This window comes from Chanodichthys erythropterus, chromosome 22 (assembly GCF_024489055.1).
Source record: "Chanodichthys erythropterus isolate Z2021 chromosome 22, ASM2448905v1, whole genome shotgun sequence".
Taxonomy (NCBI): Eukaryota; Metazoa; Chordata; class Actinopteri; order Cypriniformes; family Xenocyprididae; genus Chanodichthys; species Chanodichthys erythropterus.
In genome coordinates this window covers 24,932,347-24,957,202 of record NC_090242.1, presented here as the reverse complement: position 1 = coordinate 24,957,202, position 24,856 = coordinate 24,932,347, and the positions used below count along the sequence as shown (strand labels likewise).

Below are 24,856 nucleotides of genomic sequence, written 5' to 3'. Positions count from 1 at the left end.
GACCGTGACCAGCAACAGAAGTTACATTATTACGCCATTATATGGCGGCAAAGACTGTCTTTATGAGTATGTCAGTCAGTAGTGAAGACTTTTACATTGAAAAGACTGAAATGTTGTGAACACGGAACAAGCAACTGACAAATGCTTTGACTAGCGCTGTCAGTCACGGGAAAACCCCTTAACTGTTAAAGGGACAAGATAAAACATGAGACATTTAAATCAGACATAGGACTGACCTGAAGGAAAATGCTAAAATTTAGATTGAATCTGAATGCAGGTAATAAACTCGCTCACTCAATCTCTTTCTCACAATACGCTTCTACATATTATAGTAAGCTTCAATGAACAATATCAATTAAGAACATAATAGTTTACGTTGCTAAGAGTGGGTGTTGTGTAGTGATAAACAGAACCGTATGGAATTACGTTTGTTCCAAAAATAATGAACGTAACTTTTCAAAAAAACTAATAAAAATAGAAATTGAAACTGAATAAAATGTCTTTGAAACTTAAAAAAAATAAATCGCAGGCAAAATGTTTGACTTTGTTTTTAATACACTGCATGTTTTGCTAACAGTTTCTTTTCTTTCTTTCACTGATCTTTACTTACAAAAACATTTCCAGAGTTTTCATTTATGCTTCTGAAGTTTTCGTTTACGATCCCAGAGTTTTCTTTCGTCTTTCTGACACAAATCTCTCGCGGGGGCGGGGCCAGCAGTGGTGTGTTCTCATTGGCTTACTGAGTTTTTGATTGACAGCTTCTTCTTGACCTGGAAGTGAAGACGTCAGCGTTGTGTTTACAATTACATGTGTGGAGGTGAGCGTCTGTAAGCGACTTCTTATTTCATTTAAAGCTTTTTTTTAATTTTATCTGTATTTATCTGCGGCTTCTACTTTGTCACATAAACTTTTAGGAGCGTGAGAGATCAAACGCGAGAGAAAATGAATGTCTTTAGGTGTAATTGTACATTAAAGGTTATAATACTGAAAATATTGCATAATGTCCAATGTTTTCGGAGAATATTTGATTATTTCTGATGATTCTTCTCTGTTGTTGGGTCTGATTAGGTTGTGCTGTTACAGTTTAAAGAGAATAGTACTAGTATCATATACATGTATATATTCAGCCGTCAAGAAAGTCTCACTCCAACCAGGTAATCAAGGTTGGCAACCATGGCCATCACTCTACCCATTGTTAGCATATGCACATACACCATCACAATTAATGATCACTTAATTCTGAATGATTCAAATATGAAAATAACAGTCGTGGCTTGCTGTAAGACGGTATAGACCTCAAAGGGCATTTCAGTACTCCACATAAAGAATGATCTTGTTGCCATTTTTTTATCATTATAATAATTTTATTTAGTTAACATTATCATCTAACATATAAAAGTAGATTTTTTTTTAACAATCATCAACAGTTTCAATTGTGACTTATATATATATATATATATATATATATATATATATATATATATATATATATATAACAGTTGAATAAATGAAAATATGAATCAATTCAAATAAATTTAAATTCTTTATTGTCACTACAGCATACACACAAGTATAAAAGTGAAAGTGTTGGATGCAATTATGTTGTGAAAAGAACGACCAGAATCCACAAAACACTAACTGCATATTCATGTAATGCAGTATTCTCATGATATACAGTACATTACTATAAAAATGCACAAGCACCTATTATAGAATACATGTGTAAAATTCATAAAATTCATTTTATTACCATTTTTTTAAACTATAGTGAATAAACTTAATGAATGGAATGAAATGTTCATGTTGTCTGAATACATTTTTGGTTTGACTGTATGACTTTCTCCACATAAGCACAAATATCTTTAAGAAAATAGTCCATCTCTGTGTCCATCTCATAAGTGGACTGTAACCCATACACGTATGATGGTTGGTGGGAAACGATTGTTAATAATTAAAACAGTTTAAATTATTAGTATTTTTCTCATCTATTGTTTCACTTCAGAAGACATTGATTCATCCACTGGGGTCGCATGGATTAATGTGTCTTTAGGACTCAGACATATATTATTTTCCTAAAAATCCTAATTCATGTTTATCTGTAGAAAGAAAGTAATACGCATCTTGGACGGCATGAGGGTGAGTAAAATATATGAGAATTTTTGGGGGGTGAACTATCACTTTAACATTCATATTTTGTTGGTATGCTAATCCAAGATCAGTATGGACTAGTAAGAATAAAGTACAACCTCTTGTGTGTTTGTGAACTGTGTCTTGTTTTAATCTAGAGCTCCAAAAAAATTAAAATATTTGCATAATATCAGGTGTCTGAAGATCAAGATCCCAGTCAGTCAAAGGTGATGTGTCTGAACAAAATAAGATTCTTGTCTGATGGGGACAGTGGATCTCTGGGGCTACCACTCCCTCCTCTGGGTCAGCATCAGAATTTTGTTAATGGAAAATTTGCTCCACTCCCTGGAAAATAAGAAATCAGATGTATTATAATCTAACAATACAAACTGCTTTGAATTCCCACATAACAAATTATGCAGACTTAAAATATTTATTTCAAACAAATTATATATAATTTCAGCCATAATTACTTTCATGTATTAGGTTTTGCATTTAGCCATACAGTAGGCCTACTGTGCAAAAGTCTTAGCTTTGTTGTTTTATCAATGTTTTAATGACCACCCATGTTTATTTTTTTGGTCTTTATTACAATGCAAACATAAAAAACAGGAAATATGCACACAAAAAAATCAGAACAAAATGGATTCTATAAGCAAAAATCAGTATTTAATGTGACCTCCTAGACTTCCAGTTTTTTCAAAGGAGAAACTTGTGATCAGATTTTGAAAGTTTTCTTGGCCTTCCAGATATTTTCCATTCCATTTAGGTTTGAGAGAGCCAGGTTCTCACTATTACTCAATTGTAAGGAGAGGTCACTAAATACTTGCCACTTTAGCCTGTAGAAGTCTTTTTTTCCCTGTTTTTTTTGATAATGCTTACAAATTTAAAGTATTTCCTGGTCATATTCTAATAAGAAGACTGAAAAAAAAAATTACATGGTCACTATACCATTGCTAAAACAACATCTAATGGTGTCCTAAGACTTTTGCACAGTACTTTATATGAATTATTATTAAAGACTACCTTTTCCCCTTTAAATATGATCTAATCCAAGGCTGTATGTACAGTACATAACCAGATCCTGTAATGACTGGGTTAAATCAAGACAACACTGCTGTATAAAGTGGGCTCCAAATGAGCTCTAAAATACCTCTCCATCTGAAAAAGCAAAAGCAAGTAATGTTACTTATATTGATTTTGTAAACGTAAAAAATACTAACTTACCGCGAGTATCCAGATAACGACGATGGCTGATGATAATGATGATTATATCATTCGTCTGTGCTAGGCCTAAGAAATCATCTCACTATAGTAGCAGCAGATACAGATAAAATAATAAAAACACCTATCTTTACATCACTAAAATGAAATAAGAAGCCGCTTACAGACGCTCACCTCCACACATGTAATTGTAAACACAACGCTGACGTCTTCACTTCCAGGTCAAGAAGAAGCTGTCAATCAAAAACTCAGTAAGCCAATGAGAACACACCACTGCTGGCCCGCCCCCGCGAGAGATTTGTGTCAGAAAGACGAAAGAAAACTCTGGGATCGTAAACGAAAACTTCAGAAGCATAAATGAAAACTCTGGAAATGCTTTTGTAAGTAAAGATCAGTGAAAGAAAGAAAAGAAACTGTTAGCAAAACATGCAGTGTATTAAAAACAAAGTCAAACATTTTGCCTGCGATTTATTTTTTTTAAGTGTCAAAGACATTTTATTCAGTTTCAATTTCTATTTTTATTAGTTTTTTTGAAAAGTTACGTTCATTATTTTTGGATCAAAAGTAATTCCATAGAACCGTTGGGTGAAGCGGTCATAGCCGTGTTTATCATGAATAGAACACAGTTACTGACCAATCAGAATCAAGGACAGGAACTAACCGTTTTATAAATATATAAAAGTGCATACATTGCTGTAATGTAATGAATATATAAATATATATTTAAAGTAATTGATTTAAATGTATTATACAATTTTATAATAATATATATTTAATAATAACTCATATTTAACAACTATATTATATTCCAAACAATATATATAATATATAAAAACTAAAAACTATTATTATTTCATAAATCTTCCAATCATGTCTGTCTTTGCCATGATGATGACATTGACATACCATAATACTGATAACAATGACATTGATTTTTTATCCCAAACCAAACTCTAAAGATAACGAGTGGTTAAATAATAGTGGTTAAAAAATTAGCACATTTACAACCACTGGATATTTCGCTACATAAATTTATTGGACTGATTTGGTGTGTTTTATAAAAATATCTAGATCACTTTATACATGTTAGGCCTACTCCTATGATGTTGTTTTCAGAAACTGTCCTTCAAAGCAATTTGCATCTATAACTCAAATATAATGGAATTTTAGAAAGTAATATAATTAGTTCTAATCCGCAACACCAAGTTGAATTTTCCACAGGATTTCCACCTTCTTCCAACTACTTGCCAGATGGCCTTGAATGCGTAATGTATGATAATGCATGATAAAATATACAGCCTTGGACACATTCATATTTCACTGTACATTAAATATTTGTGGGTGGATCTGATTGTTGTCGTAGCCACCGGAAAATATATAACAGGCCTCAGATGCATCATTACAAATATCTTATAACTAGCTATAACTTCTGTATCTGAGGAGGCATTGTCCTTTATCACAAAACACTATGTGTCTGAGGAAATAAACAATGTTAAACAATAAAATACAAATGTAATAATTAAAAAAAATGTACTAGTTACAGTATTATCATTTATATAGTGCTTTTTCTAGGTACTCAAAGCACTTTACATATGGAAGGGGCAATGTATTACATGCCTTACATTTTCATTTAGGTTGTATGTTCTTTAGAACATGTGTAAAGGTCATTGCACACTGAGTCCGAAATTCGCATGCGAAACTTTCGCACGTTAAAAAATAAATTCGACCTCACGTTATGTCAATCGCATTTGCACACTGCCTCCGAAACTTTCGTCCGTCAAAAAAATATTCGGATCAGGTTCGATTTTCTGCGTTTTTCGCATCCGTGGCACGCATTTTGAGAGACGTTTTGACAATTCAGAGCCACCGTACGCGAACGCAAAAATCCAGAATGCCATCTGACAAGTTGATCCACGTCGTCTACAGCACAAAACAGCAGCACTGAATGACTAACAACGTGAGGAATACAAAGAGACCGAATATAAAGACAGATTGTGCCAGTAGTAAAGCATCAAACAGAGCCACTGACATTCTGAAGTAAACTTTGAAACGCTCGTATAATCCCGCAGCTCCTTGATGAGGTGAATTCTCCTTTCTCTCTATGCAATCTCGGGATTGAATAGACCCAATATTTTCTCTTTCTTTTTCTCTAGGAGACAACTAATCGTGCTCACTGCTTGAAGACTTCATTTTGTATTGTTTTGCGATTTGTTTTGCGATTTTTTCGCAACGCATTCATTATTACGCATCGGACTCAGTGTGCAAGGTCTCGGTGCGTGACGAATTTTTAGGATTGCGAATACGAAAAAACGCATGCGAAAATTTCGGACTCAGTGTGCAAAGGCCTTAAGAATGATTAATTAAACGTTTTTGACCTTCACATCCACTCTACTGTTCAACAACTAACCTTTGTCTTGCTGATGTTTAGCTACACAACATTCTATACCAGAAAAAATTAACAAAGGATGGTGTGAATCCATCAATGTTTGGATTATGGGCCCAATATGCTTCCACCAGTCCAGCAGAGATAGGACTAACTGCAGAACCACAGAACCATACGTCATGACAGTCTGAGGACGACAGTGCCAGACTAACAGCCTGAGGGCGGAAGTGGGCGGAGCCAATTTATCTCCGTAGGCATCGCTCCATTTGGAGCATTTTAAAGTTTAAAACCATGTTAATGTGAAATATTGTATTAAAACGATCTAACTGAAATTATAGATATAGATTCACATTGTGTTAATAGCTTAATCATATACACAATCACGTTAAGATATATATATATAGCCTATGTGTGTATTAAAATCCCCTTGTAACCTTTTAATATTTTAAAAGTTCATAAATTTGTTTTATGTCTTAAATGATTAACTGAATATAAATTGAACACAACAAAGCTTAAACACTAAAATCGATAAACATTTATTAATTTGTCATAAAATATTTTACTTAAGCATTTCAGAATGAATCATTGTTTTTCATAATATATAATACGCATTACACGGTTGTACACTAGAATGCATGAATTAAACACATTCAGATCCATCAAACCCAAAAACAAAAGATATTTATTTAATTTTAATAAAATGTACTAAAATGTAAGAGCAAAAGCATTATATAGCCACTAGCTGTGCTTTGCTCTAAAAAAATACAAAATCAAACCAAATTGAGTGTAGATTGAACAGCAGGTACATGATGACAAATTAAATCTAAAAAAATAAACTTTTTTTGTAAAATGTCCATATCATCCTTAATTTGAAAGCAAAACACTAAAGGCTCTTTGGCCAGTTGTCTGTCATCATCTGTTTCAGCCTGTGAAAGTTCTTGTTCCTGGTCTTTTTCTTTCAATATCAGAAAGCACAGCTCTTCCACTAAACCCGTAAAGACCTTTGATTGTTGTGCAGCGCAGAAGTCTTCTGTGATCCGTGGTTCCTTCATGAGAGAAGGGTATAAACAAATGGGATGAGATGTTAAAAGTGTATTTAACAACACTTTGTGTTGTAGTCAGGATGCAGCACAGCATGTATAATAAAGTTTTGACATTCTGTTTTTCTCATGTTTATATATTGAAGACTTAAATCATACTCTGTCACCAATGAAATTAATCAGTTATGTTCAGTATAATTTTTTTTTTTTTTTTTTTTTAAAAGGCAAGCAATTCACATGGCTTTTCACGCTACATTTAACCCCGGGTTATCGTCGTCCTAAACACCACTTTTAACCGTGGGTAAAGTAACGCTCCACATATTGCTTGTATATTTACATGCTTTTGACAGTCACAGAAACACTGTGCATTGTATATAAATAGAAAATTCAGCATTGGAAAGAAAAAAAAAAACAAATGCTGACAGAAAATGCAACAATTGCAGAGCAGAAAATACTGTTTAATTCTTTTATAGTCTGAAATGTTCATTCAGGATAAACTTGATCTATATGTAATGAGGAAGTTGACTATATGTAATGAGGATGTGCAATGCCTAAGCATTTATGAAAACATATTGTGTGCTTTGTTCATCCAATCAGTGACACTGACACTGCAAATAAGGATGTTAACCAGGGTTTAGTAATGTACAGTGCATATGAATACTCAGGATTAATTGTTAACCTCAGGTAAATGATGATCAGTGTGAAACGTGAATCAAGATAACCCAGGATTCTGTTTACCTGGGGTTAACAATCACCCAGGGTTAACTATTTAAAGTATGAAAAGCCCTCATATATGTTTTTCATTCTAATGAAAAGAGAAGTTCATACATTTTTAAAAACTTTTAACTTTTCCTTTTTTTTTGCTTACCATTAACATGAAGATCCCACACAGCCGGTCAACTGTTTCTAAAACAATAGAATATTATTAAGTTATTCCTGAAAAGATGTGACAGATATAACACACCATCTGTATAAGTAGCTTATGTGTTTATGAAAGTCTTATAAAACTAACCTTGTTTTTGATCAGCTTCTCTTGTTCTGGGGTGATTCTGCTTGTCAATTTACTGCATTGCAAAATCAAAGAAAAACTTAGATATATAACCATAAAAATTGCATAAAAGAAACAAGTTTCATTCTTCTAAAGTCAAAATTACTACTTACTTCATTGCAAAAACAACATTTTAAATTCAGAATACAAAAGAAACGTTCATACCTCCATGAACGACAGTTTTTTTTAAGTGAATTTGAAGCTGTGCATTCAACCTGTGCCGTCTGGTCGGTTTAAGAGCACTGGGCAGTGGAAGTTGTTGCAGCACGTTTTGCATCGCTGTAAATGAAGTAAAGCGGAGCATCTCCCGATACTAATATGCCTCTAAAATCCACAAAAACACTGATCAGTATTGTAAAATGTAACCAATTAAATAAAATACAGTACCAACAACAAGTAAAATAACAAACCATGAATATGTAAACACCCAGGTGAAAAAATACTATAGTAAATACTATAGTGTTTTTGAACCATACTGTATTTACAACACTAATGAATGCTACATAATACTATAATATTAACTATAGTGAACTGATAAACTAGTATAAATAGTATACTTTAGTTTTTACTACAGTAAACTGTAGTGTATATTGTAGTATAATATACCCTAAAATTGTAGAAAACTTAGTACAATATTGGGTAAAGTAATTTGTTTATATTATTATAGCTGCCATATTATCACAGCAACTATAGAATTACCACAATAAATTAATTCAAGTATTTATAGTACTATAGTATGGTTCAAAAACACTATAGTATTTACTATAAATGACTATAGTATTTATTCACCTGGGCGCAAGCAACGTGAGACGATTTGTAAAATATCAAAAGACGTGATAAAGTGACTTTGAAGCCCATTTACAAAATATCTGAGTCATGTTAAGTGTTAACGATCGAATAAATACACAACACATAAACGTGATCGATTAAAAGCACAACACAAAGAAACTTTTTACCGTGTTCGCTTCTTCCGCCATGATTGTTTGCTTGTTTGTCGTCAACTCCGCCCACATCCAACGTGAGACTATTACTCCGCCCACTTCCGCCCTCAGGCTGTTAGTCTGGCGCTGTCGTCCTCAGACTGTCATGACGTATGGTTCTGCGGTTCTGCAGTTGGTTATTATTGGTCCAGCATGAAACCCACTCCAGATGGGGTTTGAACCCTCAGTATGTGGAGTGAGAATCAAGCGGCAGATCAATGAGGTCACTGAAGCAAGACTTTAGACGTACAGCACATGGTGGCCTACAAATACAAAGAGAACATTTCTCAGTGAAACATGCCAATATTCTTCTCAAATGTTATTTGATGTTAAAAGTTTCTTAAAAGAGCCTCATTTTCTTTTTACATGCTCAATACACTGCGAAATTATCTGTAGGTTGGATTATAAGATATATTTAGTTGCATTGTTTATTGCGCCCTCTTTTGGCAGTGATTGGATCTTTTTCATATTGAGACTCACTTTGTGTTTTAACCTCAAGAGATAACCACAGAAGCACTGTATGTTGCTGATAAACATAAGTGTGAGATAAATGGTCTAACATACAAATTGGATTTTTATGTTCAGAAGAAAAACACAGCACAAATATATCCAGCAATGACCAGAGTCCAAGCAATGACCCATGTGGATGATGAGCGATTCAATTGAAATGTTGGGGTTTTTACAGCAAAGTCCATCTAGAACCTTCACTGATAGTTATGGTTTGATGAAACAGTTTACAGCAACACAAAAGAGGCAACTAACTTTCAAAATATATCTTAAACACGTAGTTAAAAACCATATGTAAAAATGTTTACTGTCATAAGATGTGATCATAATGTGGTGTAATACATAGATAAAAAATATGAGAAATACTGTTGTTAGGACAGCAAGGATTTAGAAAAAAAAGATTTTTGATTCTATCACACATGGTGGCAGAGTTATTAAACCTTGTGTACAATTTTTATATATACAGTGGGTACGTAAAGTATTCAGACCCGCTTAAATTTTTCACTCTTTGTTATATTGCAGCCATTTGCTAAAATCATTAAAGTAATTTTTTTTTTTTACACACAGCACCCCATATTGACAGAAAAACACAGAATTTTTGACATTATTGCAGATTTATTAAAAAAGAAAAACTGAAATATCACATGGTCCTAAGTATTCAGACCCTTTGCAGTGACACTCATATATTTGACTCATGTGCTGTCCATTTCTTCTGATCATCCTTGAGATGGTTCTACACCTTCATTTGAGTCCAGCTGTGTTTGATTATACTGAATGGACTTGATTAGGAAAGCCACACACCTGTCTATATAAGACTTTACAGCTCACAGTGCATGTCGGAGCAAATGAGAATCATGAGGTCAAACACATACTTATGACATTAGGGATTTTCAGTTGTAGTGCCCACTATAGATGCAATTTTGATGCAACTTGGCATGCCTAATGTAGCCTGTGTATCGAATTTCATTAAGAGTTTGGTGAAATATATATATATATATATTTTTTTCCCAGTAAATTCAAAATAGCCCGTAGGATTCCAGTTACGACCCAAAATGTAAATAGCCTAATAACCTAGTGCCATACAGACCTGTCTTTGACCCTGAGTATCGGTCCACAATTGAGGCCATCCTGAGTCAATTCACAGTCTCTGATGGCTCGCTTTAAGGGCAGAAAAAAGAAAAAAACTGTACAAACACAATAGGGTTCCAGCAATGCTAAAAACTCTTAAATGCATCTTTGCAGTTTATTTGTACATCAGTTTACAATTCACTGCACATGAGCTTGATGTACGTCCACATTCATAAGGACAATCTGTGTCTGAATCCATGGCACACTTAATTAAACAAAGGCAGCTTGTGTTTTGAAAGGAAATAACAATGGTGATTGTGACATTATGAAATTCATGCCAAAAACAAGGTCTTTATGTGGTGCAGCTGGATAAAAACAAACACAACCAACTAATCAAAAAGACAAACCGGGCACTTAGTGGCATTCATTAAAACATGAACAATTGCCTTGTGAAGTCACTCTATTTTAAGACATCTCAAGCTAGTGTGTACACAGTCATGCTGAAGATAATAGGAATGTCTTGTGCTACTTATACTAAGACTTAGCAATGCATGTAGTGTATTTACAAAAGATATTGCTCCAAAATGCATGTATTTCGCTGGTCTCTTATTGATGCAAAAATAGCATGCTGATAAATATACAGTCAGCTGTAACATAATGAGGCATTACAACCTTAAAACTCATCCCATATTTTATATTATATATATATATATAATATGTGAGCGGACAGGTTAATTTGTCTTAAACCAACATTTCTGCAACAAATGAACTGTCTTTACACCCAAGAGCATTCAAAACATTCAAAAAATGAGTGCAAAATGTAATGTCCTGTGTAATTGCATACACTGCATTTTGAAACAAATGACATTTTGATGTTCACAAAAAAAACAAAAACAAATCCTCATATTTGAAGGAAAAAAACAAGATCTGAAATGATGTAAATGTGCTGAAATGTCAACATGGCTCACAACCATAACACTAAGTCCAAGTGTTAGTTGATTTAGGAACAGAAAACGGTAGATAAACCAATAAATCTGCCTGTGTATCACTATATCAAAAACTCACAGATTCAAAAAACACTCAAGAGTGTGAGGCTCCAGCCAAAATGGATGAGTACAGCACATTTATAAACAGAGAGGCCATCAAGCTACCTCTGTTCCTGAATATAAGAGTAGTTACAGCTGACACGCTCACCAAGCAGGTTATATGACCAGTCATAACACGAGAAAGAGTGCATTGGGAGAGAATCATCCAGCCCAATGAGTAGTGCAAGCCTTTTCAAAAGGCACTGGAGTGTACTGGAAAATATCAATCATCTACATATTCAAAAACACTGACAAAAAAAAAAAAAAGCACAATCCAAAGTTCAAAACATGCAATTACTAAAAATTCAATTGAAATTGACTGATATTGTAGTGAGAGCCACTATCTGTGGCATGTGTAAAAGGCACCTAGTGTTAAACTGATGAAGCATCCAATAGGAAAAGAATAGAAGGAAAAATTCATAGTAATACTTTTTAAGTCCTTGTATTTCTGGTGGCATTACAACCTTATTAACATGCTTCTGTTCATCATTTAATTATTTGATCATTCTGAAGGCACCATCTGTATCTGAAATATCCCTTAATACCATTTCTGGCAAATATTTTTGGCATGTGAACAAACAAACACAGTTTTATGTGCTTGAAAGTGCCAAATAATTTGTGGTATTAGTAAAACATGACTTGAGGTGTACACAAAGCCTAACTGGCTGACTCAAAAAAAAAAAAAAAAAGAAATATATTAATCTTAAAAGCACAGTATCTGAGGTTTGGTGTACAGTTTTGGTGTACATGCATGCTTCAGTGAGAGCTGCAAACTGTTCCTCCAGATCCTCCTGCTCCTGAAACAGAGGCTGGATTGTTCTTTCACACTTCCTCGTAGAAAGCCATCTGAGCCATGTAGGCAGAATTTCTCTGCAACAGACAGACACGGCCGAATAAGAACACTGTTACAGTCTTTTGTGGAATGTGAACTATTTCATGTAAAGAACTGGGGGAAAAACCGAATTTTCAGCATCTTTACTCTGGTTTTCAGTGTCACATGATCCTTCAGAAATCATTCTAATATGATGATTTGCTGCTCAATAAACATTTCTTATTGTCATCAATGTTGATGCTTAATATTTACTCTTCAGGATTATTTGATGAACAGATGAAGTTAAAAAAAAAACAGCATTTATTAGAAATAGAAAAGTAAAAAAACTTTACTATCACTTTTGTTCAATTTAATATGGGTTTCTTGAAAGTCAGTTTAGCTATTTTATGTTTGATATGTTACATAACTATGTAACAATGCCTATTTAGCTGCAATGAGTATTCAGTGTGTGTGTTTCTTACATTGCTGTGCGGAATATAAGGAGGCTCAGCGTAACTCCTAAGGCTGTAGATTCCAGCCTGTTGCTGCTCTTCCAGCTTAAGGGATTCAATCTCTGACTTGAGCTCCTTCAGCTGGTCTTGAAGATGTTTGCTCTTTTCCATGTACTCTAGCCTGAGACACACACAAGAAGACAGCAGCTTGAATTCAGCTTCATTTTTCAGTAGTTTTTCAGACATAACATGCTAAAGTGCATACCGTTCTCTCTCAATCTCCATCGAAAGTCTCTTCATATCAGAGTCTTTGAAGTCCATTCGGATGGAGCCACCCATGTCTAGAGCCAAATCTGGATTCTCCGGCCCAGTGGGAGGAGGAGGGCTGGAGTATGCTGCTATTAACTGAGCACATTACACAAATGACATGTTTTAGAAGCATTATGAGGACGATAAACAGCAGAATACTTTTGATACGTGTCGTAGCAGCATTACGGGATATGTTGTTTTGGTGATTTCTAGGAGTTTCTGCTTTGCCCTCCGTTCTGCGTCTTTAGCTTCATTCAGATCCTGTTTTAGATGGTCTGCCTCCTTTAGTCTGAATGCCACGAAAACAAAACAAGAATTAAACTTATTTAATTAAAAGGCTCTCTGTGATACTTGGTCAATCATGGCACAGAGTAGTCAAATATTTTAGCATAATAACTGAACATTTTTCAAATGTATTATTTCTTTGTGTAAAGCTTTTCAAGAAAGAAAAATTGAGAGCAACTAAAAATATCAAATTTCTTTGTTGACTTGAATAATTGAAAACTTGAATCAATGTTAATTAAGAGTGAATAACTGAAGCCATTGTTTTCATTTATTTTGTTATTTATTTTAACATTTAACTTTTCAATTAAACTAAAATTTAACTTTTAAATTTTTTTTTGCTGTGAAGAATCCAGAGTTATGAAATTTCATTGGTACTGGTATCAACGACCGATAACCATAATGGCCCACCTCCTCTCTGACTGCTCAACAAGTTTAACTGCCAGTTGTTCTGCTTCTCTCATCTTCTGCTCCATCAGTCTCTTCTCTTCTTTGGTTTTGAGGGCTGTTACTTCCAGCCTCTGCCTTTCCTGTTCTGCCTCAGCTGCTTTGTGGGCCAATAGTTTGGCCTCCTCCTCTGCGATCTGGGCTTTCTCCGCCAGAAGGTCAGCCGTCTCCTCGGAGCGCAGCTGCAGAGAGGGAGACCGATAAGAAAGGCTTACAGGATCAAGCTCAGGGAGTCTCAGAGCATGAATGGAATTCTAATGGGAGTCAAGGACAATGGTTTAGACCATAATACTTCTGCAGTTCATCTCAAATTTATGTCTGGACCACATACTTTTATACTGCTGGGGCTCTTAGGACATATATTACAAGCTGGTAGGAAAAAGAGAGTAAACTATTAGACATCACTGAATTTCAAGATTGGCAAAACCCTCACTAGAGCTTCATTGGCCATTCGAGCCTCGTCCTGTAGCTGGAACAAACGACGCTCCATATCTTCTTTCGCTCGCTCTGCTTCCTCCCTCATCTGCTTCTCCCGTGCAAGAATCTGACGCTCAACCTAAATATACACACACATAATGAGCCAATGGCAGACATCTGGCATAAGACAATACAAGATGTAATTTATTCCTGTGAAAGCTGAATTTTCAGCATCATTACTCCAGTCTTCAATGTCACATAATCCTTCAGAAATCATTCTGATATGCTGGTTTGATGCTCAAAAAACATTTCTTGTTATTATTAGTTGAAAAAGGTTGTGCTGCTTAATATCTTTGTGAAAAACCTGACCTTTTTTTTAGGATTCTTTGATGAACGTTTAAAGGAACAGCATTTAGATAAAACAGAAATATTTGTTTTGCAAATGTCTTTACTGTAAATTGATCAATCAATTACTAAATAAAATAATTAATTGCTTTTTTAAAAAATCTTACTGACCCTAAACTTTTGGATGGTAATATATTTTATCCAGCCCATACTGAAGCTAAACATGTACTGCATGAGTTTGTTTATTAAGCCTTGTTGTTTTAACGTTTATAGCTGTAATGTTCATTATATTTAATGAATATTCGATTAGCATAATAAAAATTAAGAATAAGAAATGCAATACCACACAGTTTAATGATAATAAACATTAAACTAATGAATTGAGGTAAAACGGCAGACCTTTTTCCTGGCCTTCTCCTCTTTGGCCTGAGCCTTCATCTGTTGCACCTCTATGGAATCCACCTTCCTCCTCCTCATGAACAAGTCGTGGTTCCCAATACACAACTGTAATATCTAATATATACAAATGACATGAGCAACTATATTGATAGACTTAATTACAGAAACACTCATAAAAGTAACTCACCAGTTTGTTAACTCTGAGCTGAGAGGAGTAGAATTTAAAAACTTCCGTTTTCTTGTCCAATGGTTTGATAGTAAACTGAGGAGTGACATAAGGTATGTTTGAAAATTACAATCCAATATTATTTTATGTTTTTGGTCAAGAATTTGTCTTCTACCAACCTCTTTCTCGCTGTACGAGATGTTTCGGATTCCACTCCAGGGGAAGGATTTGTTGGGGCTGAGCTTGTTGTTGGGGCTGTAGATGTGAAGACCCTGAGCATCAACTCCAAGAAGCAGCTCTGTGTCCCTCTTATTTTGCTGTGTAACACCAAAGTGGTAGAGATGTAACTATTCATAATCCAAAACTTGGTGGTAACTACACACAATCTCCATGAAAATATACCAAGAGGAAGTTATTCCTTCCAAGTAATCTTAAAGTCTCAGTTTTGAAAAGCATTAATTTTCAAAATTCCAAAAGTAGTGTGGACCACTGTACATTCAGTCAGTGGGAGGTTAGCTTTCTCCCAAGCAGCCTACAAATGTTAAAAGAGAGACTTACTGTAATCGAAAAGTAGCTAACTCCATACATCTCTAGATCTTGTGCTATTTTCAGATACTCCATCTCAGCCTCGTCCCTACAAACACAAAACAAATGTAGCGTCTTTCATGTTACAAAGAGTTTACACAGACAAAAACAGGATATCCAGAGCCTTACCTTGTGATGTTTCTGTGTTCAGCATACCAAGCGGTTATCTTCTCTTCCCACATGTCAGGTGTCATCTGATACTGCATCAGCACCTGGAATATAAAACACAGAAATCACATACATAAGTCATTTTAATGAATGCAAAAGCTAGTTAATTTAATTCTCAAGTAGTACAGCCTTTACTCACTCTTTTGGGCAAGAGTTCATCTTGAGCTAAGAAACCTGGCTTGTGAAAGTTTGGATCATAGTCTCCATACTGCAGAAAGTAAGACAAACAGGAAATATTTACTCAGCACTATTTAATTATATTGTAGCTGTTGGGCAGATCCTTGCATTTCCAAAAACACTTCTTTTCAGAAAAAGGAAAAACACTATTTTTTTTTTCTTTTTTCAAATAATTAGACACTGTGTTGTCAAAAAGTTGATATTGTGACATATCAAATTACAGGTTATAAAGTTTACTGTTGCTATGTAGGCGCTAAGTTTTTTCTGCCATTTGGCCAAAAATTTCATGTTAATAAAGACAAAGTGCTTTTTAAGACAGCATTGGCTATGACTCGACGACAAATGCTACACTCTGACACTCTACTCTGCTCTCAATGCATATAGAGTTTCTTGAAAAAAGAAAACACTGTACTTATTCAAAGAACCAGTTTTTATTTACCCTTGCATTGCAAGCAAGCAGAGACGTTCCAAACTGCATGCACCACTTCATTCACAATCGAGGTGGGTGGAGTTGTGAAGTTTTACCAACGGTTTGAGGATTCAGTGGAGTTACGAGGGTTAGTCACAAGCACTTTTTAAAGGTGCCATCGAATGGAAAATTGAATTTACCTTGGCATAGTTGAATAACAAGTGTTCAGTACATGGAAATGACATACAGTGAGTCTCAAACACCATTGTTTCCTCCTTCTTATATAAATCTCATTTGTTTAAAAGACCTCCGAAGAACAGGCGAATCTCAACATAACACTGACTGTTACGTAACAGTCAGGATCATTAATATGTACGCCCCCAATATTTGCATATATCTGCTCATGTTCAAGGCATTACACAAGGGCAGCCAGTATTAACGTCTGGATCTGTGCACAGCTGAATCATCAGACAAGGTAAGCAAGCAAGAACAATAGCAAAAAATAGCAGATGGAGCAATAATAACTGACATGATTCATGATAACATGATATTTGTAAATTGTCTTTCTAAATGTTTCGTTACCATTTTGCTAATGTACTGTTAAATGTGGTTAAAGTTACCATCGTTTATTACTGTATTCACGGAGACAAGAGCCGTTATTTTCATTTTTAAACACTTGCAGTCTGTATAATGCATAAACAACTTCATTCTTTATAAATCTCTCCAACAGTGTGTAATGTTAGCTTTAGCCCGTTAGCCACAGAGCACTATCAAACTCATTCAGAATCAAATGTAAACATCCAAATAAATACTATACTCACGTGATCTGATATGCTGCATGACGAACACTTTGTAAAGATCCATTTTGAGGGTTATATTAGCTGTGTGAACTTTGTTTATGCTGTTTAAGGCAAGCGCAAGCTCTGGGGGAGGGGGAGCGTGAGGATTTAAAGGGGCCGCGCACTGAATCGGTGCATAGTTAATTATGCCCAAAATAGGCAGTTAAAAAAATCTATTAAAAAAATCTATGGGGTATTTTGAGCTGAAACTTCACAGACACATTCAGGGGACACCTTGGACTTATATTACATCTTGTAAAAAAACATTCGATGGCACCTTTAATACTTTTCATTGGTTAAATATTTGCTAAGCCCTCAGACATGCATAAAGGGTGACCAATAGTAACGATTTATGAAAGAAAAAAAGACGAAAGATGGAGATACAAGGTTTCCGCTCAACAGCGACAATATGCATCTTTCCATTAAACACAGATATGGAGACCTACCTTGGCTTGAACAGCATATGATGCCAAAAGAACAGAAGCTTCTGGAGAACAAAAGATCTCCTCATCCAGTATCTGCTTTTTGACCTTGGTAAAGAAACAGAAAGAGTCTTTATTTCAAATCTAGAACAACTCTGCTCAAAGAAAACAAGATTAATCATTGCAAAACACCAAAAGAGGTTTCTGTAGAGCAGGAAAGACCGTCATGGAGAGAAATCATTCACAAGAACAACTCCCACATACTTGTAAAAAGAAGAGGTGCTGAGTAATTTCCTGAACAAGCTCATCCTCAACTTTCTCAGGGAAGAATTTGGCAAGAAAATGAAAAGTTATCGGAGAGTCCTTTGGAACTTCTTGATCCAGAACCTAGAAGGTTTAAAAAAATGCAACAAACTCATCAGGGTATTCTTATATAACTCCAAGTACCTGTTCACTCAGCGCTGCATCCACATCTCACCCGTTTATCAGGCTTCAGCCAGGCATAAGTGTCTTTCACTGTGTATCGAAGGCCGAAAAACCACGTTTCCCTCAGGCCGATGGTACGGCACACCAAGTCAAACAAATCTTTCCCTTTCCATTTGACCTATAAAATATTGATAATCAAAAACATGTTAATACAGAACACAGAATTAAAAACACACAGGTATGTAAGTTCATATATGTTTACCTCACAACTGAACTCCATTTCAGCATCCATGGTGCTGACTTTGACTTTAAAAGTCTTTGGTTGCTTCTTTTTTAGACCCAAAATCGACATTATGGCTTCTTAAGCACCTGCAAACATAAAGATTTACTGTAAAATAGGCAAGTAAAGTATATGGTAAAACCTCATAGCAGATGAACGGTTGCAGAGGAGTGGTTTAAGCGTTTTCAACCCAAGCCGTCAAACTGACGTCATCAGGGAAGGAACACCATTCCAGACCGGAAGTAACTTTTCAGATTTTGATTAAAGATTACAGAGACAAACATTTTTTTCTGTGTTTTAACTTGCACAGATTAATTGTTCTCCACAAGACTAGTAATATGCACTAACAAAGTAAATGGGGTCGATTTCATGTGTACTTTAAAGCCTATTTGTATAATGCATTATAAAAGTATTTTTAATGCAGTGATTATGCCTAATGGATTGTATGCTGCTTACAAATAATTGTAAGCACAGTTATAATACTTGTCTTTTCACTGAATAAACTTTTAGAACATATAATGCATTAAAACACACAACAGACAAGCAATTTCAAAATCTGCAAATATTAAAATGCATTTTAACTTTGGTTACAAATATTTGAGAAAAGATATAATGCATTATAATCTACATTATGAATTACTTTATAATGTATTATAAGGACTTTAAGTAAAATCTTACCAAGTGTATTTTACATTTTGCAAACTTTAAAGTAAACATTTATTCATAAAGCATATTTCAAAACTGAGGAAATATACAGGAAATTCATATCTAAAAATTTAAGAATAAATAAATGTGAAAACATTAATTTATAAATAAAAATAAAATATATAAATATATAAGTATATAAAATCATCATTATTATTATTAATTAAATTATTGGATGCGTTATCATGAGGGCAGCGTCTACATCTACTAAGGTTACTTTGTACATATTGCATATGCAAGCGACCGCAGGTAAGTCGCAGACATGCTTGCTTATAAGTTGTTTACATACAATACAATATAGATAAACGACTTCTATTCATTTTCACGGAACATGATATTAGTCTTCAGCCTTTTTGAGTCAGATTTTACACCGTCTTCCATGTTATAGCGAGCGAGCAAAAAGAATACGACTTCACAGAGCTTCTTTCTTATTAAATCCTGACATAAAAAGTAATTTGCTCCGTATGCAGCAGCGCAATGTCACTATAGAAGATAAAGAAGATATCTGCGAATATTTTTTTAAAGATTTAGGAATAAAACCAGTCAAATATCAATCAGTTACCTTGAAAAGGTTATGTTTTGAAACAGGCCCGATCCACGGCTTGGAGTTTCCCGTCTCTCCGCTAAACCACAACAATGCAAACCGGATTTGGTTCGTTCCCCTACATGGAAATCAGTATAAACGAGTCGAAAAGTGTATAAAACTCTTAAAAATCGTCCATTTTCTTAGTGAACCATAAGTTGGTCGGTTATGGAATATAAATCTGATGTTATCTTGAGTAGAATGTGTTGGATAGGGAGTTAGCTGCACTTTGTTGTTGATTCTCTTTTCCGCCCTCTGCCGGTAGGACGGAAAACAACCGTTTTAGGAGTTTGTAAATACTACAGTGATTTAACTAGGCATTACAGTTTATTAAGATTATTAAAATTACATTAAGATTGATACGTTCAACGGTAGCCTACATGCGCATGAAAAAAAATCCGATTCCGCGCGTGCGCGTCAAAACTAACTATATATTTGATTAATCAAGTACTTCATCACTCTACAGGACTGTGCATCTGTGCACTTTTCTCAATTAAATAAACATTTGAATGTGGGACTAATGTTTGGATTAATTATCTTTTTTTTCTTTTTTTTTTTTAAGAAATATTTTAAGAAATATTTGGACGTATTATGACGTATTATGATGAAATACTTTGTCAGTTGTATATATATATATATATAAATTTGATTTGCATCTATACATTTTGGAAGATGATTCATTTTATCCAAATATACAGATACATTTAATATTTATATAAATGTCATATAAAATGTTTATAGTAGCCTATCTATGGCATTGTCATAAAAATATTTTGTAATTGCCCTAAAGAGTACCAGAATCTGTGTCATTTTCCCTAAAGGAATGGCAAATCCCAGTCGGACCTTTTCTGATGTGAGGAATGTGATCCTGTCAGCCCACAAAAACACAGGGGCCCAGGATAAGGTTGGCTTCTATGAAACCTGGGCTGAGGACTATGAGCAGGTAAACTTAAGGCAGCAATAATTTTCCCAGTACTTTTTCAAAAACAATTTAATCTGTAATATTGTTGCTTTCTCAGGATGTAGCGCTGCTGGATTACCGTGCCCCTTTGTTAGCAGCTGAGTGTGTGAGCTCATTTTTCACAGGTGACAGAGAGAAGGCCACTGTCCTGGATGTGGCCTGTGGAACAGGCCTGGTCTCTGGACATGTAAGCATTGCTTTATTCGAATGCTGGTGGGCACAAGAGAATGTGATAAACCTGCTAATGGTCAAGGTCAAGATCTGCTTACCCCCAGGGTATCCAAGATGAAGGTGACTTTGTTTCTTCAGTAGAACACAAGTGATGATTTTTAACTACAACCGTTGCCGTCTGTCAGTCGTATAATGCGTGGCAATGGTAACAAAATCTATGGGAGTAAAAAAAACATGCACAGACAAATCCAAATTAAACCCTGCGGCTCATGACGACACATTGATGTCCTAAGACACGAAACGACCGGCATGTTACCATTGACATGCATTATACGACTGACAGACGGCAACGGTTGGAGTTAAAAATCATCATTTGTGTTCGACTGAAGAAACAAAGTCACCTACATCTTGGTTGCCCTGGGGGTAAGCAGATAAACATCAAATTTTCATTTTTGGGTGAACTATCCCTTTAAGATCCCTTACGAGCAATTTGGATGCAGCGCAATAGACACACAACTAACACAATACGTCTTGAAAATATAAAATAAAAATACATAAAATATATCATACATTCTAAAATTACCTAAGAAATTTCTTTAAAACTGTTTAACAATCGAATTGCAAAGGGAACAAAGGAATATTAAATTGGTTATTTTTCATCTTTGGTAGTCTATAGCAACTCACCTGAAGGCAGCATAGAAAAATCTGGGTGCAAGAAATAGTCACTATCTAGAAACATTTCACAAAACATTTCTATTGAACAAAACTGACAAACCATTCTTCACCTATGATCTTCCCACTGTTTGTGAATATTCAGTTTAACACACTAACTTGTTTCACACTAAGATTTCCAAACCAGCAGCTAATAGAAAAGGTCAGCACTTATATATAAGACTTATAGAACAATTCCATCAGTGTATTGTCTATATTAAATTATCTTAATTTTCATAGACAATAGGTGCTGCTGTCTCTTTTTACCGCTTTTTACACAATGCTTCTGTTTACATCAAAATGCAATCTATTATCAATAATTGTCCCCAGGTATTTATAACATTCCACACAAAACCCTTAATAAATGTGACCTAAGAAGAATGTGTTTTTGTTCTAAAATCAATAACCATATCTACATTAAAGGGTTAGTTCACCCAAAAATGAAAATTCTGTCATTTATTACTTACCCTCATGTCGTTTCACACCCGTAAGACCTTCATTAATCTTCGGAATACAAATTAAGATATTTTAGTTTAAATCCGATGGCTCCGTGAGGCCTCCATAGAACAAAATAACGACTTATTTAGTGATGGCCGATTTCAAAACAATGCTTCAGGAAGCATCGGAGCATTGTGAATCGAATTGTGTCGAATCTGCAGTTCGGAGCGCCAAAGTCACGTGATTTCAGCAGTTTGGCGGTTTGACCAGCGATCCGATTCATGATTCGATACACTGATTCATTTATGCTTTCTGAAGCAGTGTTTTGAAATTGGCCATCACTAAATAAGTCGTTATTTTGTTTTTTTGGCGCACCAAAAGTATTCTCTTCGCTTTATAATATTGATATTGAGCCACTGTACTCACATGAACTGATTTAAATATGTTTTTAGTACCTTTATGGATCTTGACAGAGGAAGTGACATTGCTCCCTATGGAGGCCTCACGGAGCCATCGGATTTCAACTTAAATATCTTAATTTGTATTCCGAAGATTAACGAAGGTCTTACAGGTGTCGAACGACATGAGGGTAAGTAAATGACAGAATTTTCATTTTTGGGTGAACTAACGTTAACCCTTTAAGCTGCAAACAGGCATCATCAAACCATTTTACAAAGTCATCAACCACTGGAACATGACATATTTCATTGTTTTCCTGAAGACTCACAATAACTGAGTCGTGAGCAAATTTAAAAAAGTACCTATTGTTATATTTACTTGTACTATCATTTGTATATAAGATGTAAAAACACAGCCTTGAGGAGATCCTGTAGATTTTATCAGGGTGGATGAAAGACTACCATTTACTCTCACTCTCTGAGTTCTTTCAGTTAAAAAAATCTAAGACCCAACCCTCTAGGTTGAGATCAAGGCCAAAATTAGGCTAGTAATTAACTTATCTGCTAAAATATGGGGTTGTAAAGAATTAAAAGCAGATGAAAAATCTCTAAATAAAAACTTAATGTGTGTTTTGCTACCCTCCAATGCAAAGACTAATGTCTTTTTTTTTTTTAAATCCCATTTTTTTGAGAAAAGTTAAAGCAAATGGGGTTTCGTCACTTAGTTGGAGTAGATGGAAGTTTAAGGATGCTGGAGTTGGCAAAGAAAACTGGACTTTATCAGCAACTTACACAGTGCCTGCTTGGTCAAGATGAAATTTCAGCTGGTAATGAACCATACCACACTGTGAACTTGAATGTTTTGTGTGTTTGCTATCAAAATGTAACTTAATAATCTGTAATAATGTCTGTTTGGATGTCATTTTGCAATTTCAGACTGTTGTAATAAAGAACAACCTATTACAGAGTTATTAAAACCAGAACTTTGTTGAAATTAATCTGCTAAATATACTGCTGGTTTTATCTATAGGACAGTCTGCACATAAAGAATATACATTTTGATTTCTCCTCATTTTAGTGTTATTAATGCTCTGAATCTGAAAAAAACATGCCTTTTGATGTTGGAGTCTTTTTGTTGCTATTTATATTGATTAGCACTTTTGCATTTTTGACTTTATTCTCTTCTTTGTCTCAGAAACATATGATGTTGTTATAATCGTTGGAGCTCTAAGCATTGGGCAGGTGCCTTTGACAGTTGTCAGAGAGCTCTGTGATCTTACAAAACCAGGTAACTTTTGCATTTCACATGAATAACTATTGCAAAATGCATGCATGTAGTTAAACTTTAATCAAGTGCTTTAAGTTTTTCTAATTTAATACAATGGTTTAATTGATGTAATGTCATTGTTGTACATTTTGTATGCATATAGAACATGTCAATTTCAGATATTCTTCCTAATCTCCATCAATCTGTGTAACAGGCGGCTACGTGTGCATGACTACAAGAGGGAACGCTGATAACCGGGAGTACAAGGCTGAGCTGGAGCAAATGATCAAAGCACTTGAGGAAGAGCAGAAATGGAGCCGTGTGACTGTTGTTGAGGTGGAGGAATGGGAGAGAGCTGTTTCAGAAAAGGACAGCGGGTACATTCCAGGCACCATTTATCTGTATCAGAAAAGTGTTTAGGATTTTAGGATCACACAAGGGCAACCTAAATCTGCACACTAATCCACACAGCTGTTCTACAGAATTCTTATTCCACCAGCAGGTGGTGGTATTTTTTCATAAATCATAGTATCACTTGTTTTAAAAGTACTTTTGTTCCCAAGAGAAGTACCTGACCTGACAAGAGAAATGTCAAAACATGATCCATCTGTTTGTTTTGGCACTAAATTATTTCACCTGGCACTTGTACACAGTGCAGTCACTTGAAAACCTTTAAGGTTTTTGTTCAAGTAAAGTCTGTGAACCTAAAAGATTTTGTGAGAAAATGTCTGAGGCATATGGTTACAAATCTACCATTCCCCAGTTACATCTAACCTTTCAGTTTGCCACTCCCCGATACTCCGTCCGCTAAACTTTTTGAAGCTGCCATTTCCGTTGGTGTCAGGTGACATAAATAAAACACACAAACAAGGTTTGGTTTGGATTTCTGAGTGCATAATACGGATATGAATATTTTAAAAGGACACATTCCAGTTAAAAAGATTGTTGAAATCCAATGATTTTTTAAAAAGTGTTAAGATGTTGAAATTGCATTATATTATATGTTTTATATTAATGAACATCAATACCTAACAGAGACCATTAATATACTTTTGATTTTGTGTCATTTAGACAACACAAACAGAGATAAATGTCCATGTGAAAATAAACAGATTACAAAACTCCACAGTTTGGATATAATTATTCATTAGCTTGCTTTTCCCTTTAGAAAAGTTAAGAACAGGTGCAAACAAATATTATAAGGGCATACTTGAAGGCATTCAGGA

The 24,856-nt window shown here is 34.8% G+C and overlaps 2 protein-coding genes across 4 annotated transcripts; one reads left to right on the top strand and one right to left on the bottom strand.

The window, feature by feature from the left end:
- Nucleotides 1–5,947: 5,947 nt before the first annotated feature.
- Nucleotides 5,948–19,961, bottom strand: nf2b (NF2, moesin-ezrin-radixin like (MERLIN) tumor suppressor b). Of its 3 annotated transcripts, XR_010893540.1 has the most exons (22): nucleotides 19,664–19,960; nucleotides 18,379–18,485; nucleotides 18,169–18,294; nucleotides 17,955–18,077; nucleotides 17,715–17,798; nucleotides 15,983–16,051; nucleotides 15,805–15,887; nucleotides 15,649–15,724; nucleotides 15,270–15,407; nucleotides 15,112–15,186; nucleotides 14,925–15,038; nucleotides 14,197–14,319; nucleotides 13,728–13,945; nucleotides 13,221–13,323; nucleotides 12,991–13,130; nucleotides 12,756–12,906; nucleotides 10,397–12,332; nucleotides 8,779–9,065; nucleotides 7,988–8,146; nucleotides 7,787–7,838; nucleotides 7,643–7,680; nucleotides 5,948–6,780 (listed from the first exon to the last, which is right to left on the bottom strand). XR_010893540.1 is itself a non-coding variant. In XM_067375155.1 (17 exons), the coding sequence occupies exons 2-17, from the start codon at nucleotides 18,466–18,468 to the stop codon at nucleotides 12,285–12,287; spliced, it is 1,761 nt and encodes a 586-aa protein (XP_067231256.1). In that variant the 5' UTR covers nucleotides 18,469–18,485; nucleotides 19,664–19,960; the 3' UTR covers nucleotides 9,925–12,284. The 3 variants fall into 3 exon arrangements, 1 of the variants encoding a protein (XP_067231256.1); XM_067375155.1 differs by lacking the exons at nucleotides 5,948–6,780; nucleotides 7,643–7,680; nucleotides 7,787–7,838; nucleotides 7,988–8,146; nucleotides 8,779–9,065 and having other exon boundaries at nucleotides 9,925–12,332; XR_010893541.1 differs by lacking the exons at nucleotides 5,948–6,780; nucleotides 7,643–7,680; nucleotides 7,787–7,838; ... (4 more) ...; nucleotides 12,991–13,130; nucleotides 13,221–13,323 and having other exon boundaries at nucleotides 13,884–14,017; nucleotides 14,095–14,319; nucleotides 19,664–19,961.
- On the top strand, nucleotides 19,271–24,840 carry mettl27 (methyltransferase like 27). The gene is made up of 6 exons (XM_067375156.1): nucleotides 19,271–19,350; nucleotides 20,506–20,627; nucleotides 20,704–20,832; nucleotides 23,061–23,190; nucleotides 23,559–23,651; nucleotides 23,845–24,840. The coding sequence occupies exons 1-6, from the start codon at nucleotides 19,287–19,289 to the stop codon at nucleotides 24,048–24,050; spliced, it is 744 nt and encodes a 247-aa protein (XP_067231257.1). The 5' UTR covers nucleotides 19,271–19,286; the 3' UTR covers nucleotides 24,051–24,840.
- Nucleotides 24,841–24,856: the final 16 nt, after the last annotated feature.

Coding starts and splice junctions, on each gene's coding strand:
- nf2b (XM_067375155.1), bottom strand. CDS start 18,468: ATGTCGATTTTGGGTCTAAAAAAGAAGCAACCAAAGACTTTTAAAGTC. Junction 18,078..18,168: donor GGCTGAAGCCTGATAAACGG/GTGAGATGTGGA, acceptor TAAACCTTCTAG/GTTCTGGATCAAGAAGTTCC. Junction 12,333..12,755: donor CTTATATTCCGCACAGCAAT/GTAAGAAACACA, acceptor TGTCTGTTGCAG/AGAAATTCTGCCTACATGGC.
- mettl27 (XM_067375156.1), top strand. CDS start 19,287: ATGAGGGCAGCGTCTACATCTACTAAGGTTACTTTGTACATATTGCAT. Junction 23,191..23,558: donor TCAAGATGAAATTTCAGCTG/GTAATGAACCAT, acceptor TCTTTGTCTCAG/AAACATATGATGTTGTTATA. Junction 23,652..23,844: donor CTGTGATCTTACAAAACCAG/GTAACTTTTGCA, acceptor TCTGTGTAACAG/GCGGCTACGTGTGCATGACT.